The 20,552-nt window shown below is 40.3% G+C and overlaps 1 protein-coding gene across 1 annotated transcript in view; it reads left to right on the top strand.

The window, feature by feature from the left end:
• Positions 1-2,974: 2,974 nt before the first annotated feature.
• Positions 2,975-20,552, top strand: part of ATP6V1H (ATPase H+ transporting V1 subunit H) — a 48,546-nt gene continuing 30,968 nt past the window's right edge. The window contains exons 1-5 of the mRNA XM_021555697.4: positions 2,975-3,109; positions 4,319-4,445; positions 13,283-13,385; positions 14,742-14,831; positions 19,832-19,945. Coding sequence (XP_021411372.2) covers positions 4,342-4,445; positions 13,283-13,385; positions 14,742-14,831; positions 19,832-19,945 — 411 coding nt within the window. The 5' untranslated portion in view covers positions 2,975-3,109; positions 4,319-4,341. The remainder of the gene's footprint in view (positions 3,110-4,318; positions 4,446-13,282; positions 13,386-14,741; positions 14,832-19,831; positions 19,946-20,552) is intronic.

The following is a 20,552-nucleotide window of genomic DNA, read 5'->3' as shown; positions in this document are numbered from 1 at the left end:
TGTAGTATCAAAATTTTGACTTCAAATAGCAATCCATCTTATTTTAGCCAGACTCCAGGCTGAATGGATGTTGATAAACTCTTGCAGGTGGTGGAATTCAGCAAAAAATAGTCTGCTATTAAAAAAAAGGCCACTGATTACCTGATGCATATTCTGAACAAGAGATCACATTGGGCACCAAACTGAAGCCATGAATTATTATTTTCTGCTTACAGTAAGGTACTGAAACAATATTGGAAGCAGGAACTAGAAGTGAGAGAACCATGATCCTGTGCATGCCTGTACTCAGGTTCAGACAATGTACTGTAGTACTCTTGGGTTGAGCCAGAAGTGTGCTAAAGGGCTGGGAGAAATATGCTGGGCAAAGAAGATCACAGCATTTTAGATTATTTCCTTGAAATAAGTGATCTCTGGCAGAAGAAATGGCTTTGCATGTTCTAAACAAGAATTCAGGATATTACCCTGCTAGACATAGAGGCACATGGTGAGGAGCAACTCTGTCTGTGTCTTAAAACTGCTAGCTGGAAATGCGCATTAAGAGGTGCTGATCCAGCTTTCAAGGGTTTACTTAAACTATTGAACTGAGCTTGGAAGGGTGAAGATGGGAAGAATACCATACTTGGCCTAGGTAAGAGAATGCACAGTCATCAGTGTTTTCAGTGCTAGGACAGTTTGGGGTTTGGACAGAAGCATCATTGTGGACAATGAGGAAGTTTCATGGAAGCAGAGCCTGATGTGCCGACTGCTTTAGGATCACTGTGCAGGCCTCTGAAGCCTTGTGGTTTAACCCCAGCTGGCAAACAGGCACCACACTGCTGCTCGCTCACTTTCTCCCATGGAATGGAGAGAAATGGAAGAGTAAAAGTGAGAAAACTTGTTGTTTGAGGTAAAGACAGTTTAATAGGGAAAGCAAAAGCTACTCATGCAAGCAAAGCAAAACAAGGGATTAATTCACCATTTCCCTTTGGCACGCAGGTGCTCAGCCATCGCCAGGAAAGTCAGGCTCCATCATGCATAACAGGTTCTTGGGAAGACAAATAGCATAATTCCAAATATCTCCCCTTATTTCATTTTCTCCCTCCAGCTCTATATGCTGAGCATGATGCCATATGGTGTGGGATCATCCCCTTGGTCAGTTGGGGTCACCTGTCCTGGCTGTGTCTTGTCCAGACTCTTTGTGCACCCCCAGCCTTCTCACTGGTGGGACGGAGGGAGGAGCAGAAGAAGCCTTGGTGCTGTGCAAGCCCCGCACAGCAGTAATGAAAACATCCCTGTTTTCAGCACAAATCAAAACATAGCCTCGTGCTAGTCACTATAAAGAAAACTAATTCAATCCCAGTCAAAACCAGCACAAGCCCTCATTTAGCAAGTTGCATTTCAAAAGTTTCAAGCCTTGTTCTGTTTATCTTGCAAGACCTTTGGCTTCTGTTTCTTTATAAAATGGGCAGAGCCATCATTGGTAATGTGATTTGAAACGACTGTGGAAAAGGTAAATATTTATTCCAGAGGCCCGATGCTAGACACAAAAGGAGTGGCAAGTGAGACATGCCATAAACAGGCAGAGCAGACGCAGGAAATACTGAATGCCACAGGACTGAAGTTACAAACACTCTTTTAAAAGACGAACTGGTTAAAATAAGGCCAAATTCTAATTCTCATCTAGGAAGTGAAAATCAGATTCAAATAAACTTTCAAAGAAACAGATTTTTCAAAATTGTCTGGAGATTTCTATGCTACAGATTGGGAGCTGTGCCAGCATTTCTAAACACTGTGAGGTAGCAATGTGCAAGAACACAAAATTTTTAGATTGAACCTCCAAATCCCACACGTTTGGTAATCCATGGAATCACATTCATGGATGTATTTATTACAGACTAAATGACACAGAGTGTGCACAGGGCTTAGGGAGCTTTCTTCTGATGAAGCACAAAGACATGCAAATGTTACTTGGACTGTACCTGGGATTTACACTTCTGCTATGAAGAAACCAACCAGGTTTTTTTGTGGTATGAAGGAAGACCCATTCTAAAAGAAAAATTCTATAATTCTATGAAGGAAGTATAAATCAGTGGCACAGTGACAACTGTCCTGGAGTTAAAAACTCCTCCACCTGTTGAGATACTGGCCAGGCATAATTTAAAGAACAGTGTATCCTCTAAATGGAAAATATAGAGACCCTAGAAAAATTAAGTTAGAAGTAGACCAGCTCTAAGGGAGCTCTGCATTGGCTGCCTTGATCTGCTCACACAGAAAAACCCTGATTATTTTTGTTTTCTCCTTATATGTTAGCAGAAATTCTTTTCGGGATAATTTCTGACGAGGAGTGGTACGTCTGTGCGCTTCAGCACGGTATGACTGGAAAATCTCACTCAGCAAATGAATGCACGGAGATTTTTTTTCTTAGAAACGTAAAAACTTCAAGCCCATAGCTTCTGAAACACTTGGGCCTTTAGTGTCGAGTTTCCTTCCCAGCCAGCCTTGTGCTGTCCCTGTGGAAAAGCGGAGCCATTTCTGCGAGCAGCACAGGCGGGCACCTGTGGGCACACGCTTTGTCTGCCCAGATCTACGGGATCAGATCTCCTGTGTAAAATCATACACGTACACACAGGACTTGCCTGTGGGTCAGGGCAACCCCAGACACAAACACGGGCTGGGCAGAGGATGGATTGAGAGCAGCTCTGAGGAGAAGACTTGAGGGTGTTGGCCGACAAGAAGCTCGCCATGACCTGGCAATGTACCCTCAGCCCGGAATGCCAGCCCTTTCCTGGGCTGCATCCATGGCAGGGGCGTTGGAATCAGATGATCTTGAAGGTCCCTTCCAACCCAAACCATCCTACGTCTCTATGACACGTGAAGGTATCTACAAACGTGAATGTTTATGCGCTCTAAATAGGTTTCCGCAGCCCGACGGCTGGCTGCGCGCAGGCGCGGAGTGTCCCTCGCCGGCCGCCGTCGCGCTCACGTGAGCGGCGTCACATGACGGCGGCAGCGCGCGGCGGGCGGTGCTGGCCGGGCCGCCCGCGGCTCCCCTCGCTCTTCCTCCCTCCATCGCTGCCTCTGCTTCCTTCCCTCAGCCCTGCGCGGCCTCCGCCGCCGGCACGCCCCTGCGGTGAGTGCGAGCTGCCCCGGGCCCTGCCGCCTCACGGCTCCGGCGGGGGCTCTGTGGGCCCCGAGCGATGCAGGGAACGGCAGGGCCGTGCCTGGTCTGCCCCAGGCGCCTCTCTGCTTCTGCCGCTTAACTGCGGCTCCTGAAACCGCTGGTACCGACTCTGCCCTCGGGTGGTGTTTAAATGGCTCTGGGTGGGTCAGAGCCTGCGAACCTTCAGTGGTCATTGAAGGACGTAGTGGTGCCCCCTGTGTGACCATAGAAGTGGTTTCAGAGGGAGGGCATTTGTCCTCCTCCGTTTGCTCAGGATAGTTCCTAATTTTGTCTTGCTTCTGTTAGAACTGCGTTTTCATTCAGTCATAAAAGCAGGGTGTGCTTGCGAGGGGTTGGCCTGAATGTGCCAGTTTGTTCTTGCTTGGTCTGTAAGGGGGCCAGAACAGTCCAGAAACAGGCTATGTGGAGAGGCTGGGTACAGTTCAGGTTGTAAGGAATTCTAGCTCTAGCTGGATCTGGAGTCTCTGGCAACACACTTCTTGTTTTGGCATCAAAGTCAGGTGGAGATTTAAACCATAAAGGAAGGGGAAAGAAGTGGTGAAGGTCACTATCTGTGGTAATGTGCTATATCCTGATAAAGAGCTTCTGTTCATATTTATTTTCCAGTTTGCTTCCTGTACATTAATGATATTCATTTTCTTGTTAAGTCTGTGTAGCATGGTTTTCATTTATATACTTATGGGTTTTTTTTCCTCCCTGAAGTTGTAGTTTGCATGTTTCTAATGTCTAAATATTCTTGGACCTGAAGTAAATCAGTCCTAATATGTTGGGTGGGGAGGATATGCACTGAATTTTAACTCTGGAAAGAAGACAGGTTCTCTTATCTGTAGGGCTACTTGGATGATGCAGAAGAGTCACCTCAATTCAAGTAACTTAATTTCATTAAGGATTCACAAGACTGGGAGTTTTTTAGTAATGGTCTGTGTCTTATTTTTAGCTTATTATTGGCTACAGATGAGTGTATAGGTATGGCTTATTTTTGTTTCCAATAAGCCACCTTTTAAATACTTCATGAAACTTGGATTTTTTCAGAAACTAACTAGCACAGTGTTAAGGAATGGGAAACCTGGAAACAGATTTTTTTTTTAATTTCTTTAAAATATTGGACATATACTCTGCTGTTTAATAAGAGGTCTCAAATCTGATTTGCATTTCTAGGTACATTTTAATTATCAGTCAAGATGGATATCCGAGGGGCTGTAGATGCTGCTGTCCCAACAAACATCATTGCTGCCAAAGCTGCTGAAGTTCGGGCAAACAAAGTAAACTGGCAGTCATATCTCCAGTAAGTAAAAAATTTCCACATGCTTTTTCTCTTCTAAGTGTTAGATTTCTTGAGATTTTAGGCTACAGTGCTGCATTATGTTGCAGTGAAGTGTTTTGTCTGCATGGAAGTAGTTGGAAAAAGTCTACATTAAATGGAAGTGGCTGTGGAAAATTTCCTTGTGACTTATTACCAGAAGGGGAACTCTACTTGTGTCAACTGAATGCTGTAATACCAAACAGTAGAGGTTTGCACAAATGTGTGGTAAAACTGTTTTGTTTTTTTTTCCTGATAATTCAAACACCAGTCTCAATTTCAGCCTTAGGGAATGACTGCTGAATTAAGAAGAGTTTACAGTAATAATTGTCTTATGTGTAGGTATGGTATGTCTCTTCCTGAAGGGCTTTTTGTGGGAATACAAATTGTACTAGCAAAACTGGAGTGGTAATCCAGGAGAAGAAGCTGTACCTTAAGTAAAGGAACATGAATTCTGGAGGACAACTTAAGCAAGTAAATCAGGGAATAGGCTGAAACAAATACTTCAGTCTGGGGAGAGCTGTGCTGTGGTTCCAGGCAAGTTTAGTGTTTCCTTTTGCATGGATGTGATGGCACTAGAAGAAGCAAGAGAAGTACTGTCCTGAGAGGATGTAGAGACAAGCCTGAGGAAAAGTTTTGTGGGTGAGGTAGGAAATGGGGAGAAGAAACTTGTACTCTGAAGTGAAATGAAACATTCTTGCAGCCTGTTCCTTGTGACAGGTAGGTATAAGAAACATTGACAAAGTGTAAATTACTATTTATAACAGCAAATTACTTTATAGTTAATTGCTTTGTAACTAAAGTGGCAGAAATCTTCATGATTGTAGAGGTACGAACCATACTGATGATGCTTTCTGATTATCAACGTTATAACATTATAACATTATCAACCAAGTCATAAAAAATAGGGTTTTTTTCTGATTGGTGTGGTACATATTTATATATCATATATTATATAACCTTGCAAAACTGTACTCGTGAGCTGAGAAATGCTAACCTGGTGGAATCTTACTAATGACTACCTGCTTTGTCCTGTCCTGTGTATTTCAGACTTGCTTATTCCATTCATTAAATTCCCAAGAATCCGTTATTCTTTTCAATGTGACTGTATATCTGGAGGATAAATCTGCATGAAGGAACTGATCTTCTGAGAAATCTTTTTTGCTAGGCTATTCTTAAACTGGATTGTGAGAATCCAGAGCTTCTCTCTGGCTGCCCTGGAAGGCCTAGGATCCTGGCAGGTTGTCAGGAACCCCCCTGTACAGAGCCCCGAGAGACACTGCCTCTGATCTCTGTCCATGGAAAAGAGTTTTCAATCTTACAGGATGAATTACAAGCTCTGAGTGTTTAAGTAATAATTAGGTGTGGCATGGGTGCAAAAGTAAAATTTTAGGATTCTAGATTAGGGGTTCAAAGGGGACAAGATGGAGGAAATTGGGTGTGCCTTGTCCTTTTTCTCCTTCTTCATGCCCTCCATGTTTCACTGTAGTGTTGGCATTTTTCTATTGGTTTAGGCTGGGGACACACTGTTCAACATAGGAGACAGATATTGGCACATTATTGTAAATATAGCACACATATTTTCTGGTGTATAATGTTTGTAACATCCCACTGAGGGGCAGAGCCCCACACGCTGCCCTGCAGGACAGACCTGTGGCAGGGCAGCAGAACATGTTAGAGATGAGCAAGAATAAACAACCTTGAAACCAGCACAGACGAATTATGACTTCTTCTTTGGCAACGGGGCAAAAAGAGACTTTTTACAATCTCGGAATCATCAATACCATAGATTCTGACACTGGATGAATTCCTGGCTGGGTTTGGCACTCAGTGTCTTTGCAGGTGAAAGAGAAAGGTTGGGTTGGTAAACTGACATTGACAGCTCCCAAGCACTTCTCAAACAATCTTAAGTGGTGTTTGCTGTAACTGTGTGCCCTTTCTATCTGTGAGGTAGGATGTGTGTCCCAAGGATACCTGGACAGCTGTTCCTTTTCTGACCTAGTGGGAGTGAATAGCTGGTTTGTAGTTACTTGGGATGAAAGTGGGAGTACACTTGTTCACTTTTCATGGAAATGAATATGAGATTATTTCACTGCTTCTCTGGTGTTTCTATAGGGCTGGTGAGAAAAGTCTATTACTTTTGTTGGTATAGGGGATGGTTCTGTTTGACATGGAGTTGAATTTATGTAGTATTTTTTTTTTTTTTATGTGGTCTGCTGTTAATAATTTTCATTAGTTCTTGGGATTCTCTTTCTCTGGTGCAGTATATGAAATGGGGGGTTTTGTTTGTAAATCTGGCAGCAAATTTTTATGTAACTTCTTTTGATCAGAGGGCAGGGCCCTTTTTTGGATTTTACCTGTAGAATTTGACTTGGTTTTGGTCTGGAATCTATGAAGGAGCAAGTAACTAGTCATTTCCTTTCTTGGAATTTGCTAGGTTTTGGAGGCTATTGTAGTGCATCTGGCTATTGTTTGTGATCTATGAGAGGATGAGTAAGGCTTTTTGATCCTCGGTGTCCTTTGTGTGTCAATAACAGTGTGTCCTCTTTATTATTGCTCTGAAATAAATTCAAGTTTTGTATCTCATATTTACTGATAACAGCCTGGATATCTGGCTAAGCTGGCTTCAAGGATTGACTTAAATGGTGCCAGAGGGATTGTGGAGCTTCTTGAAGATAACTACTTCTTTGGCTGAGGAGTTTCCTTATAGTGAGCTATTGGAAAACATCAGCAGAACTTTTGGTGCTTCCAAAGGAAATAAATTCATACCTTGATTTGGACATGTCATTTTTTATAATGGACAGGTTTGGATGTGTTGGTGTCTTTGAAGCTGAGCTTTAAGGGATTTCTTGGAAAGTCAATCAGTGCAGTTATACTGATTCATTTCTGGAATGAAGCACATTATTAAATGAGTGGAAAGTACTTTCTTTGATGCACCTGTTAGAGGCAGGTCAGAGTGGTTTGTTTTGGTCTGGTTTATGGAGAAGGAAAATGGGGTGCTTGAAAGGACAGTTCTTTCTTTTGAGCTCCATATTCTGATTGTCTGTGCACTTACTGTGGTAAACTTGTGCATATATATATATGAAAGGATTGCTTCAGCTCATCAGATGTTTTTAAATTAAAGGAAATATTTTTGTTTTCCCTAACTTAACGCATCAACTCAGGTGTGACATGATTTTTGCTTCTTATCATGATTTATGCTTCTTCAACTAGAGGCAGTATTTGTGTAGTTGAAGAAACTGTAATACTTAGATAGTTGAAGTTGGAGAACTTAATAAGAAATTCTGATGAAGTGTTTTTCTCCTCTGCCTGTGGCAGTTGTATGTGTATAAAGGTACTTTAAAGATTGCATCACTTGCAACAGCATTGGGCTCCGGGTCACACCTAAGGGCATTCTGAAGTTCTTTTTTCCTCTCTCTGTTCTTCAGTGCAAAAGGAAAATGGCTTACTTGTAGCTGGTCAGACTTCAGTAGCCTGACTTTTCTTGTAGAGTCAGTTCAAGCTAAAGATTAACTGACACAGTGTTTATTCCATCTCTGAAGGTTGTAACTGTAAACTAAGTATCAAGCTACACTAACACATAACTGCTGACTTTTGATGGTTTTTTCTATATACTGTTAGATATGACAATTGTCTGTATTGCCAGCTTGCTTGTGTGTTCACTGCTCCTTACCAAATCAGGCTGTGGAAAAAGATTATTTGCTTCCTGGTGCTAAAATTTATCCTTTCTTTGTGTTGGATTCCAGCTGAGGTCCATGTCTGAGGGAGAAGAAAGTAACAAAGCTTGTAGCAGTGGAAAGTGATGTGTAGGTCTGTCTGTGGAAGCCATTAGTTCTGTATGGACTTTAATGCCTTTGGATCATGAGACTTATTGCAGTTCAGAGGTGGGGGTGCCCTCCTTGAGTTAAAAAGGCATTTGCTGTTTTGCTCTGTGTGGTTGCTTTCAGCATTTGCCTCCGGGTGTCAGAATGCCAGGGGAGGGTGTGTTGGCTTGCTTGAAGCAGGTTTGGGTTTGCTTTCTTTGGGTCGTAAATGAGTTCTGTGAGAAATTGAACTTGCTTCAGCATTTAACTTGTACCTTACTGCACTGTAGGTTTCTAGATACACGGCATTTGACAATACTGTATATTTAATCAGATGAGATACTTGATGGCTAATTTGTACATAGTTTCCTTTGTGTTTTCAAATATTTCACATGCGTGTTTGTGAATTCTGATGCTAAAACATCTGTTCTATTTTCCTGGTAGTGGAAGAATCTTCTAAAGCAGGTTAAATATCTCAGACTTTAAAAGTCAGTCTTGTCTTAGAGGAAATATAGAGGTTTCCTAATTTGTAGTATGTGGGGGTTTTCTTCTGTTTTGTTTTGGGTTTTTTTCCTCAAATCTGATTGAGTCTTGTAGAGTACATTCATTCTGTTTTACTGTTTTAATTTTGTAGTGTTAAAACTGTTGAGCAGTTGGATAAATTTAGTGTCTTTAGGTACATACAAAGTACTGCAGATATGTGGATAAAATAAATTATGCCTTGATATGATAGTTTTATATGAGCTTCATATTTGCTGCATAGATAGTTAAATTTTTTATATTAAAAACCCAAAACAAAGTAAAAACCAAAAAAAATACACTAACCTCCAGAGTGTCTTTTGTTAAATCATTCAAACAAACAAAAAAGGAACAAGAGTTGATGGAGGAAATGCACAAAGAAGGAATCACAAGCTTCTGAGTCATATTGAGCAATCAGGCGGATTTAAAAATGGTGGTCTTGCAAATTCATGTTTTCTGAATCCTTGAGTTTCAGTTTTGTCTCCTCTTGGAAGTGCTCTCAAAGGCAGCTCTTGGTATCCCGGGAACAGAGCTTTGAAAGGTGCTTACAGGGCTCCTGTCCTAAACCCGATGTACTCTGGCAGGAGGGAGAAAAAGGGGGGAAATTCACATGTTGAGATAAAGAGACTTTAATAGGATGGAAAAGGAAGAGAGAAAAAAAAAAAGAATTCTTACTAGATCTGCAACACAGAACTGTATCAGCTACTTGAAAGAATATTAACTATCCCAGCTGAAACCAGAACACAGAAGCTCAAAGTGACTTCTATCTTGGCAAAAGACTGTAGACACATCCTGGAAAACAACAAGTTAAATGGCTGCTAAAAAGAGAGATGGAGGTTTTGGTTGCTTGTTTGCTGAAAGGTGCTGGGACATTTCTGTTGCTTTGTAGAGGGGGTGAGGAAAATGTGTAATAGCATCATGGGACTCAGTATCAGCTGTCTGAGGCTGTTCTGCACTTTCTCATGATTTTTAGTTAGTTTTTCTTACCCCTCCCTCCACTGTTTAATCAGTAATTTCAGTTTTAAAATTAGATGAATGGAAATAGATGCATTTGAAATTACTAAAACTATTTATCAGATGTATGAGTTTCTTGATAAAATATTAACAGCTTGTTTAAAAAGCTGTCAGATCCCTTGTAATGTTTTCTATCGGTTGGAAGATACATTTTTGAATGGTACTAACAAAGCGATAAAGAATAAACCTTAATGTCTTTTTTGTCCTCACAGCAATATCAATCCCCACACTTTTTTTTTTCTTTTTTTCCTGTGGTCTAATGTAGGATGAAAGCAAAAGCTTGAAAGCTTTTTTTTCCTTTGCAGTTGGCAGGCCTCTTCTAATAGCTTGACTGTAAAGAAGTATCTCTCTTCATGGACTGAGGCTTTTTCCAACATTAAAGCTGAAAATTAAGGGTCATCTTAGGTCATTTTTTCAGTGTTTTGTAAATGGCAATATTCTTGTAAACAAGCAGCTTATCTGGTTACTTTTTTATCAGTATGATCCGTGAATCCCTGGCTTGGTCAGCATTATTTGAAACAAAAGAGGCTTCTAGTTATGGGTCTTTAAATTCAGCATTTGTGGCAGATTAATTGTCCACCTCTTTCTGTAACTATTTAAATCCACCTTTAATAGGCAAGAAAGAACGTAGGTCAGTCTAAAAGGCATGGTAGCATCATGGTCATCATTGGCCAATCACATATGATTAATTGATCATCTATTTAAGTTTTTGCAGAAGTTGGGCAAGGACTACCCTACCACTGGCTTTAGGAATCTTCCTTCTACTAAATCTTGATTGCCCTTCCTCAGTGCATATGAAGATATCTGTAACAAAGCAGCTGGAATACAGGAGGAGCACATATGGCACTGGACTACTTATGTTCTTTGCTTGAATAGTAAATAGATAAAAGATGGCTCTGTGATGAGGCCATACTCAAGCCATAATCATTTAAGTAAGAGGAAAGAAAACACATTGTAGGTCTTACTTTGCTATTTCAAAAATCCAGGTGAGCCAGTTGGGAAAAAAAAAAAGTGAACACTTCTGCAAAGTTTGCAATGATTTTGATGTAATCTCTAGTCATGGAACATCTGGAAACTGACCTTGAATATGGAAAAGATGGGTGAAGAGTCATGCTTCATAGTTTTGCAAAGTGGAAGAGGCATTTAATTCAGTGGAAATATTAAGAAGAGACGAATCTTGGAAATAACTGAAGCAGGAATGTCTAATGCTTTCATCCCCTGTGACTGTGCATGATTTTCTTTTTTCCTGATGCCCTCCTGGTATTACCTATTAAAGCTAGTCACCAATTAAAATCTTGAATATTTTTAGGATTACTTGATTTAAAATTACTTTTCTTACCTGAAGAGTACCTGACTGTACTATTTTGACAAGTTTTTTTATTTCTTGTGAAGTTTTGTATTACTAAAAAAACTCACTAGTGTTCTGCAAGTCTGTCTGACTCTTCAGCCGAGTCTACAGCTTTCTGAAATAGCACTGATGATGGCAGTAACCACTTGAATATGAAGTTGAAGAGAAGATTAAGTAGACATCTGTTCTCTTATAGGTGTCCACAATAGTTCAATGTATCAAGCCTTCTTGCTATTTGTTTGGATGAACTTGCATGCAGTTTTAAAACTCAAGATGTGATCAGTGAAAGCTAAAAATAAATTAGGAACCATGATCTCTGTTCTCCTTACAGTTTTCTTCAGTGCTTACAGCAAACTTATAGTAACAAGTAATTTTGTTTTTCAGCACTTATTTCTTGGTTGGATTAGACTGTTATTCATGTTATGTATTATCATTTTGGCATAACATGCTAGCTGTGTGTAATTTAGTTCTTATCACTGACATGTAATTCAGCCCCTGGAAGTTTAAAAATTTTTTAGAGAATGCTGTTCAGAGGTGATGCATAGGGAAAACTTTTGAGAGATTATTGCACCATTAAATGTTTTACATGAGACCCTTTGCAGGAAGGAGCTCGTTACATTTTTTGTGGGCTACAGCGCTGGTAAAGTGATGTGATTGATACTGTATGCCCTCTACTCTGCCCTTGCCAGACCCTGCCTGAAATGCTGCATCCAGCTCTGGGTCTTCAGCACAACAAAGACATAGACCTGTTGGAGCAGGACCACCAAGACGGTCAGAGAGCTGGAGCACATCTACTGCAAAAACAGGCTGATAGCTTGGAGAAGAGAAGGCTTTGGGGAGACCTTCCAGTATCTTAACAGGGCTTATGAAAAGGAAGGAGAGAGACTTTTTGTACAGGCATATAGTATGGCTGTACAGAACAGTGGGCAATGGTTTTAAACTGAAACAAGGCAGATTTAGAGTAGATGTTAAGAAGAAATTCTTAACTGTAAGGTTGGTGAGGCAGTGAAGCAGGTTGCCCCAGAGAGTTGTGGCTGCTTTGTCCTTAGAAGTGTTCAAGGCCAGGTTGGATTTGGCTCTTCAAGGTTACTTCCAAACCAAATTATTTTATGATTGTATGATAGCTCAAGATGAAGGAAACAAGGTTTGTATGGTGGGTTGACATTGACAGGTCACTACGTGTCTATCAGGACAGGATACACTTGCTCCTTCAAAATAACAAGGGAAAAAAAAATGACAAAAAATTCTGGGGTTGAGGTGTGAGGACAGGGAGATCACTGACCACTTACTGTCATGGGCAAAACAGGCTCTACCTGGGGAAATTACTGATTAAATGGAGTAGGTTAATGAAAAGTAGGAAAAAATCTAAGAACAACCTCCTACCCCCTCCCTTCTCCTCAGGATCAACTTGGCTTCAATTTCTCGGCCTTCTTGCTTTGAGTGGTGTAGGGGAATGAGGTATGGAGGCTGTGGTAATTTCGTAACAATCTGTGCTGCTCCTTCCTTCTTACACTCTTCCCCTGCTCCATCCTGAGGTGTCCCACTCATGGGTTATGGTCATTCACAAACTCACCCAGCATGGATCCTTTCTGAAGATTCCAGTCTTCCAGGGATGTACTGCTCCAGGCCCTTGAGGCCATGCAGTCCTGCGTGGACTGCAGTTTCCTGTTAGGCACATCTGCCTGCTCCAGCATGGGTGTCCTCCATGGACTGCAGGTGGATCTTTGCTCCACCTAGGACCTCCATGGGCTGCAGGGGCAGAGCTGCCTCACCATGGTCTTCACCACAGGCTGTGGGGGAATCTGTGCTTTGGCACGTGGATCACCTCCTCTCCCTCCTTGTGCAGTGATCTGACAGTCAACAGAGTTGTTTCTTTTACATGTTCTCAGTCCTGTCTCATGGCTGCTGTTGCACAGCAGCTTTTACTCCTTAAATAAGTTATCACAGAGGTGCTGCTGTGGTGGGTCTGTCCTGGAGCTGGCTGGAACTGGCTCTCTGACATGGGGCCCACTTCTGGTGTCTTCTCATAGGAGCCACCCAAGCAGTCCCCTACTAACAAAACCTTGCCATGTGAACCCAGTACAGTTATTTCCAACTTACTATTCATGTTATTTACAGCTTAATGTTTTGTTTTTCAGAGGTCAGATGATTTCAGGTGAAGACTGTGAATTTATTCAAAGATTTGAACAGAAAAGAAATCCAGAAGAAAAACAGGAGTTACTGCAAACAGAAGGCAATCAAGTAACTTCCTTTTAATGAAGTCTCTTTTGGGGAGGAATGAAATTTTCCTGTCTACTCTTATTTTATTATTGTTAATATGCATACAGTTAAGATGTTCTGGAATAAGTCTAAAGCTTGCTATCATGATTCTTTTATTTTTCCTTAGATATGGGCTGGATGTTATTTAATTATTTTTAAAACCTACTAAGTAATTGTTAAATGTCATCTGCCTTTGACTTTGTTGTGGGACAAACTACCTCAGGTCTTCCCTCATCCCAGTTTACTTAATCATGTACACTTGAGTTTTTTTCTTTATAGTTTATTGATGACACCTGCTACCAGTTAGATTACTGCTTAGTTAGCTAAGCAATTATAATTTAGCTACAGCATGAAGTCCATTGACTGCTAAGGTGGATTCAGTTAGACATGGGTGTCTTATGTCTTTTTAGACATGGTAAAATATGAGGACTTTGCATTGGATAGAGCTGATTCAGGACTGAATTGGCTCTTTGCCCTTATGGAGACCAGTCAGGATGCTCAAAGACACTTTAATAACATTTGAATCAGTAGAATCTTGGCCTGAGGTTCTAGCACAGATGTCAGACATCAAAGGATTGGGAGAGGCAGGGAGGAAGGTGAAGAGTTGATGCTTTCAACACGCAAACATTTATGGCGGTTTTTTCTACTTTAGTTTTAGGCAGTTTGTTTTGGTTTTGTGTTTCTCTTGTCTCCAAATTGTAGTGTGTTACTGTTACCTAATGGATCATGGTTTGCATAGTAACAAAAACATATGTGGTGTAACTTATATGTCACTGCATAATTACAATGTAGCAGTTCATCATTCAGTTTTCTTTCTCTTTTAGCTGAATTTGGTGAAGGGGGCGGAGGAAGTGTAAAAAGTAATGTTGTAACTATTTCAGCCTGTTGCTGAAATTGTAACATTCTTCAAAGATGAACAAAGATTTTTCTACAAGGTATATTGTAGGTGAACAGAGTAGTTACCTGTCTTCCTCCCTTCATTCAAAGTGCTGAAACTTTTTTTGTACTGCTACTTGATCTCACTACCACAAAAAAAAGTGAGGGAGACTTTTCTAATCTGACTTGCAACTAAGCATGTTGGTGACTTTAATTAGCAAGTACTTAGTTAATTTGAAAGCCATAAAACAATTTGTAAAGGATAACAACCAATATGACAGAAAATTTTCTTTGTGAAATAATGTCAAATGTATTCATCTCTTACTGCAATTGAATAAGATGTTGGGATGCTCAATGCTTATGTAAGACTTAACTGTGAATTAATAAGATCCTGTTTTATATTATCAAAAGGAACAAAGACAATTGCTAATATTAATTTTAATGTCTCTTTTATTTTTCTAGTGTGCTAAAACATTTATAAACTTGATGACTCATATCTCCAAGGAACAGACTGTTCAGTACATTCTGACTATGGTTGATGATATGCTGCAAGTAGGTCAATAATCTGTATTATTTTTAAGTCTTTAAATGCATGCTTGAATGTTTCCTTAGTGTAATTAATGTATTTTCAGATGTTTGTCATACTATGTTAAAAATATTCTGTTAAGTTTTCAGATCCTGTCTTCAGAGATTAAATGTTAGACTTAATGTTACAAGGGTAATTTAGCTTGTAATATGTTCAAATTCTGGAAATAAAACAAACTTTTATGCTTGTCTGTTGGTTCTCAACTATGTTTAATTCAAAACCTGGTTGTTAAGGCTAATGTTGTATAGTAGTTTCATTTTATGTGCTCTTAATTTGCAGAATTTTATCCTAAATACTTTTTATATTTGATACATCGGCTTATGTTGTAGTAGACTTGACAGTGTTAGATTGAGATCAACAAATCCAACCATTAAAGGTCTTTCCCAGCCTAAACAATTCAAAAATTCTGTGACTTGTGACCTCAGCCTTTTCCTGTGGTATAGGGAGGATATGAAGCTGTTGAAGCTTTTCCTCTGAAGGTGTTAATATGGCTGCTCTCAGCAAGTAGGTGTAGTTTCTGCAGCTTCAGGTTTCCAACATAAGTTAAGTTGTTTGGGACAACATGTTCTGAAATTCTGCATGGTTTAATTATAAATGAGGAACTTTTAATTCAGTGTAACATACAGCTCTTTGTAGCTGTGGACAACAGCGCCTTATAAGAGTAGGATATTAAACTTGGTCTCAGACTGCTGAGCTGACTGGGATAACTCAAGAAGAGACTACTCAATCAGATAATCCTGCTTTTATGTTTCCTTGCTCTGAAGTTAGCTAAGAGAAAGCATTTGGAGTGATGTAACAAGATGGGTTGAGTTACATGAGGTTTTTTCCTAGTATACACATAAACTGTTTTCGATATATTTGATCCCAGGTCTCTGTGAAATGTGTTTAGTGCTATTGGTTTAGGGTATTGCCCTAGGAAGTGAACCACGTGAGTTCTAGTTCCTGCTGTGAGTATTCAGTATTTCAACAGGCAAGTTGAAAAGCGTGAACCTTTCCATAGTTTGTATAAAATGGGGACAATGGTGTTCTTTCATGTGTCTGTCTGTGCAATAGAGCCCTAAGTGAGTAGCCTGACATCTGGGCTAATAGGTTAAGTGGTGGTGGCAGCAATTCACTTATCTGTAGCTTGGTCACTTTTTCTCATTAAGTTTAACTTTTATTCAAGTGTGACACAAACATTGAGAAGCAGAGAAGACGTGTCCTCAGTATTATTCTTTGATTAGGACTCTGGGTTGGGAATACCTTGTTTTGGTTTACCCATCAGTTGACAAAATTTGGCTCAGTGTGTGAGAACTCTGTTTATTATGGCTATTTTTGTGAGGAGTGGGTCTTGCTTTCTGTGCATCAGTGGGCAGAGAAATCATCATTTCACTTGCCCTTTTCCAGAACTTGTGAGTGTTTGTAGGTCTTGTTTTGCTAATGTGCTTTGGCATTAGCACATAGCCTGCAGCTACAGTAGATGATAGCTGATGATAGCTCCTCTGCTGTGGAATTAATACCTCACAGGTAATGCTTTTACTGGCCCATTTTTGAACAGATGGAATAGTTCTGGGTAGTCACAGAAAGTAGTTTTGACTAATCTCTCTTTTGCTCTATTGTTTCTGGCATGAGTGGTTGGATGTATGTGTTTTCTTGACCTTATGACATGGCTGTATTTTGGGTCTTATCATCATCCCAGAAGTGGCATGTATAAAATTCTTAATGTTAAATGTAATAGCTTTAAATTATTCAGGCTTTATAGTGATAGAGCAGAATAGAGATATTGGTGCACACTACATTTTTGCGTTTTTTTGGAATTGAATGCCTTTTTCACGTCATAAATTCTGCTTCAGTATCCAAAAGGCTGTACTGACTTTTGCAATTCTGACTTTTGCTTTTGCATTATTCAGGGATTCAGGGATGATGGCATAGAAGGCTTGTGTGAAGGTATCCACATGGCGTTGTCTCAGAGTTTCCTAACCTATGACATCTCCACTCTGCAAGGGTGAAACAGGACTTCTGTTTTTCTTTGGTCATGTTCAGGGCTGGAACATACAGCCTGTGGTACTTTATGGCATGTTTTCAAGGTGTAGGACTCTTGTCAGAAAGCAGCATATTGGCCAATAAGGGTGTGACTGTGAGTTTAGGGCAGGGTCTCTGCAGACTGTCTAGACACAAGAACCCACAGTATCATAGAATCATAGAATGGTTTGGGTTAGAAGGGTACCTTGAAGATACCTAGTTCCAGCCCCCTTGCTATGGGTAGGGGCACCTTCAGCTAGACCAGGTTGCTTAAAACCCAGCTTCCCTCTGCAACCTGTTCCAATGCCTCACAATCTTTCCCTAATAACTAAACCTACTCCCAGTTTGAAGCCATTCCACCTTGTCCTGTCAGTACATGCTCATGTAAATAGTCTTGCCACATTTTTCTTGTGGATGTGAAGTTTCCAGTCTTTGTGGACTCATCTTAATTCAGTACATGCAAAGATTTTAAGCAAGAAATTATCCAAGGACATGGCCTGTCATGGTGCCATTGACTCTGAGTAAAATTTGCCTTGAGAAAGTATGTTTGCTGTAGTATCATGAGATGAACAAATAATATTTGAAGCTGCTTTTGACAGCTGGAGTTTTAGAAACTATCACAGTATCCAGCTTTTGTATGATAATGACTGACTGTGGTTCTTCTATTATCTTTCCATGCTTTGCTTGTGAAGTGGTAAAAATTATTTCAACAGTGTTTTGAGCTCACCAAAAGCTTACTTGGGTGTCTAGGATTGTTCCAGCACAATTGTTACTGATTTGATGACCTTTCTAAGAAAGATTTCTTTTGAACACTGGCAAATGTGAATTTAGTGAGGTGTTTACCATGTAAGATTATCTCCATTCTGCTTACTTCTAAAGGTGGAGAGTGTTAGCATACTGCCATCCTTGAGGAAACATTTCTTACTGTCTTCATCTGATAAATTCCTGAAAATTCTTTGCATTAGTGACCTCGTCACACCGCACAGTCTGTTACTTATGAAATCTTTAAGAACCTACACTCTAGTTGGTGCAGGTAACAATATTACCCAAACTTCATTATGCTTCTTCAGAAATGACAGCTACTAAATTATTCAGCTGTTAATGTGAGAGCTTCAGAATTTTCATCAGTGTAGTCAGTAGCTTCCTAGGAAGGTGCAACACTACATATTTCAGGGCTGCAGGGAGTTTTCCACTCCTTCTCTTCCATCTTGATCCTGCACCTTAATAGCAAACGAGACAAATCTTCTGACTGACAGCATATTGAAATTATTTCAGCATTTCTGTTTCCAGACTTGTCTGTCTCCTCCTTATGTTGTAAGCTGAACTCACTGATCTGCTAAGTTTTGGTCTGTCTTAGCTAGCCTGTTTAGCACATTCAGATGGTAACAGTGATTTATTTGATTGAATTGCCATTTCTCATCAAGCAAGCCCAAACAGAGTAAAAACTCTCCACCAAAGGCGCTGTGTTCCTGACATCTTACTTTTATTTATTTCATAGTTTGTACAACAAATTGGAGAACATTTCTGGGTGCTTTTTTATGCATGCTATGTAGAGAATGGATCACTGTCAGGATTATAACTGGGGACATCTGAGCTTCCCCAGTCTGTGATCAGGGCAATAGTTTGCATCCCATGTGGTGCAATACTGTTGTGGTTCAACCCCAGCTAGCAGCTAAGTACCACACAGCTACTCACTCACTTCTGCAGCAGGGGGATGGGGAAGAGAATTGGAAGAGTAGAAGTGAGAAAGCTTGTGTTTTCAGGTAAGGATTGTTGCTTTCAAGGAAGGGTTGGTTGCAGCTCTAGGGCTGCAAGATGCCACTATTTGAATCATGGATACATTCAGGTCATCTTGTGCATAATGGATCATGTTCCAAAAAGGAGGCTTGCCTAGCTGGTTCTTTGTCCCTAGAGTTAACAACAGGGTGCAGAATTGACAGAGAAAAGCCTTTCTAGCTAAGGGAGTTTGAAAATTAAAATGTTGGAGTAGTGGAGACGGAGATACTGTCCTTTTGTGAGTTTCTCATTTGCCTTCCCTGATAGGAGTTGTGTACTTGATGGTGGTAGTTTGACTTCAGTGGGGAGACATCTCTTCAGAAGGACAGCTTCCAATGCACCAGGAAGCCTGGCTGGAAAGCATATGGAAATGCTTGAGGAAAAGCAAGAATTCTAAGTGTGAGATTTTTTGGGACTGTCTGTCAATATTCTAGACTATTAGGAAAGAGCAGAGCTTTTCTTCCTCCTTCATGATTGTATAATCTGTTCTCTGGCCTGCTGTAAAGAGAACTATAATAGCTGCTTTGCATAGTGATTATTAGGGGAAATACTTAAAGAGGCTGTCCCCAGTGCCCAGGTTCAGGTAGTTGTGGTCTCTTATGGCTCAGGGTAGGAGCCCTGGAGAACAGACTTCTGGTGGCAGTGTCCCCTTATAGATATGCAGGTTGCCTGAGATAACTGCTGAATCAGGAGAGAAGAGCTCATTTCCAGTTGAGAGGCATGGAAAGGCTTGTTTATACCTCACTTGGAGAAGAAGTTGTACAACAGACTCTTGGAAGTAGCAGTACATTGCAAACTTTGTATGGACTTTAATCAAGCAGAATTGGTTAGATGAACAGTAGTGTCATTCTTAAAAAAATAACAGTATTTACCTTGTTTCTCATTTGCCTTACTCCACTTGCATGTTCAGAAGAATATATGTGTTTTTGCTCAAACAGGTGTTGCAGTACTGGGATACAGCTAAGGCTTCAAGGTTTGTTTCTTCCACCCCAGATCTCCAGTCTTAATGTTAGAGTGCTGAAATGAGCTGTATCCACAAGTAATTTTTCAGTCTAACTGAAAAATTTCTGTGGGCTCTTACAAGCCAAGATACACTCTGATAATCTATGCCAACATACTGAGGAGCAAATAACTGCTTTATGTTGAATGCTTTTACAAGTCATCTTTTCCTCTCTCTCAATTTTTACAGGAAAATCATCAGCGTGTTTGCATCTTCTTTGATTATGCAAAACGTGGCAAAAACACTGCATGGTCCTATTTTCTGCCAATGTTGAATCGACAAGATCTCTTCACTGTGCATATGGTAAGTTTTAAATGAACCTGTCTCTGAAGATGGTAGAGAAAAATGCTGGTTCTATTTTTCCTCAGGAGATTTTGGAATTTGAAACTAAACTTCTGCCTGGACTGGAAAGTTTTCTTCTTGCAGTCTAGACAAGTCATTCTTAATACAAACTTCACCTAACCACATTTTAAAAAGCAAAGTTACATTGTTAATTGGCATTGGTTTATTTCCCGGAGATTAGGGTAGGTTTTAAAAATTCAGAAAAGCAGGGATTTTAGAACAAGTACAGTAAAACATACCTGAAAATCTCTTATCACAACTGCCAGTCAATGCTGTACAAATACTAGAATTTAAGTTCTCATCTTGTGCAAAGGAAATATCTTTACCTCGATGAACCTGATTTTCTTATATGCTCAGTTTATCAGCTGACTCACTGGAAGTGTAGAGTGAGAAACAGAGAAGTGCTTGATGTTGTTCAAGTGCTGCTCAGCAGCAGCTAAAACAGTGATACATTACCAGCACTGTTTTGGACACCAGTCTAAACCAAAGCATCATATCGACTGCTGTGAAGAGAATTAGGTCCATCTCAGCCAAACCCAGTACAGCTGTGTGCAGTGTATGGTTTCTG

Source organism: Lonchura striata, chromosome 2 (genome assembly GCF_050655825.1).
Source record: "Lonchura striata isolate lonStrDom1 chromosome 2, ASM5065582v1, whole genome shotgun sequence".
In the NCBI taxonomy this organism is placed as follows: Eukaryota; Metazoa; Chordata; class Aves; order Passeriformes; family Estrildidae; genus Lonchura; species Lonchura striata.
The sequence above is the reverse complement of the archived record's forward strand: the minus strand, read 5'-3'. Positions and strand labels throughout refer to the sequence as shown.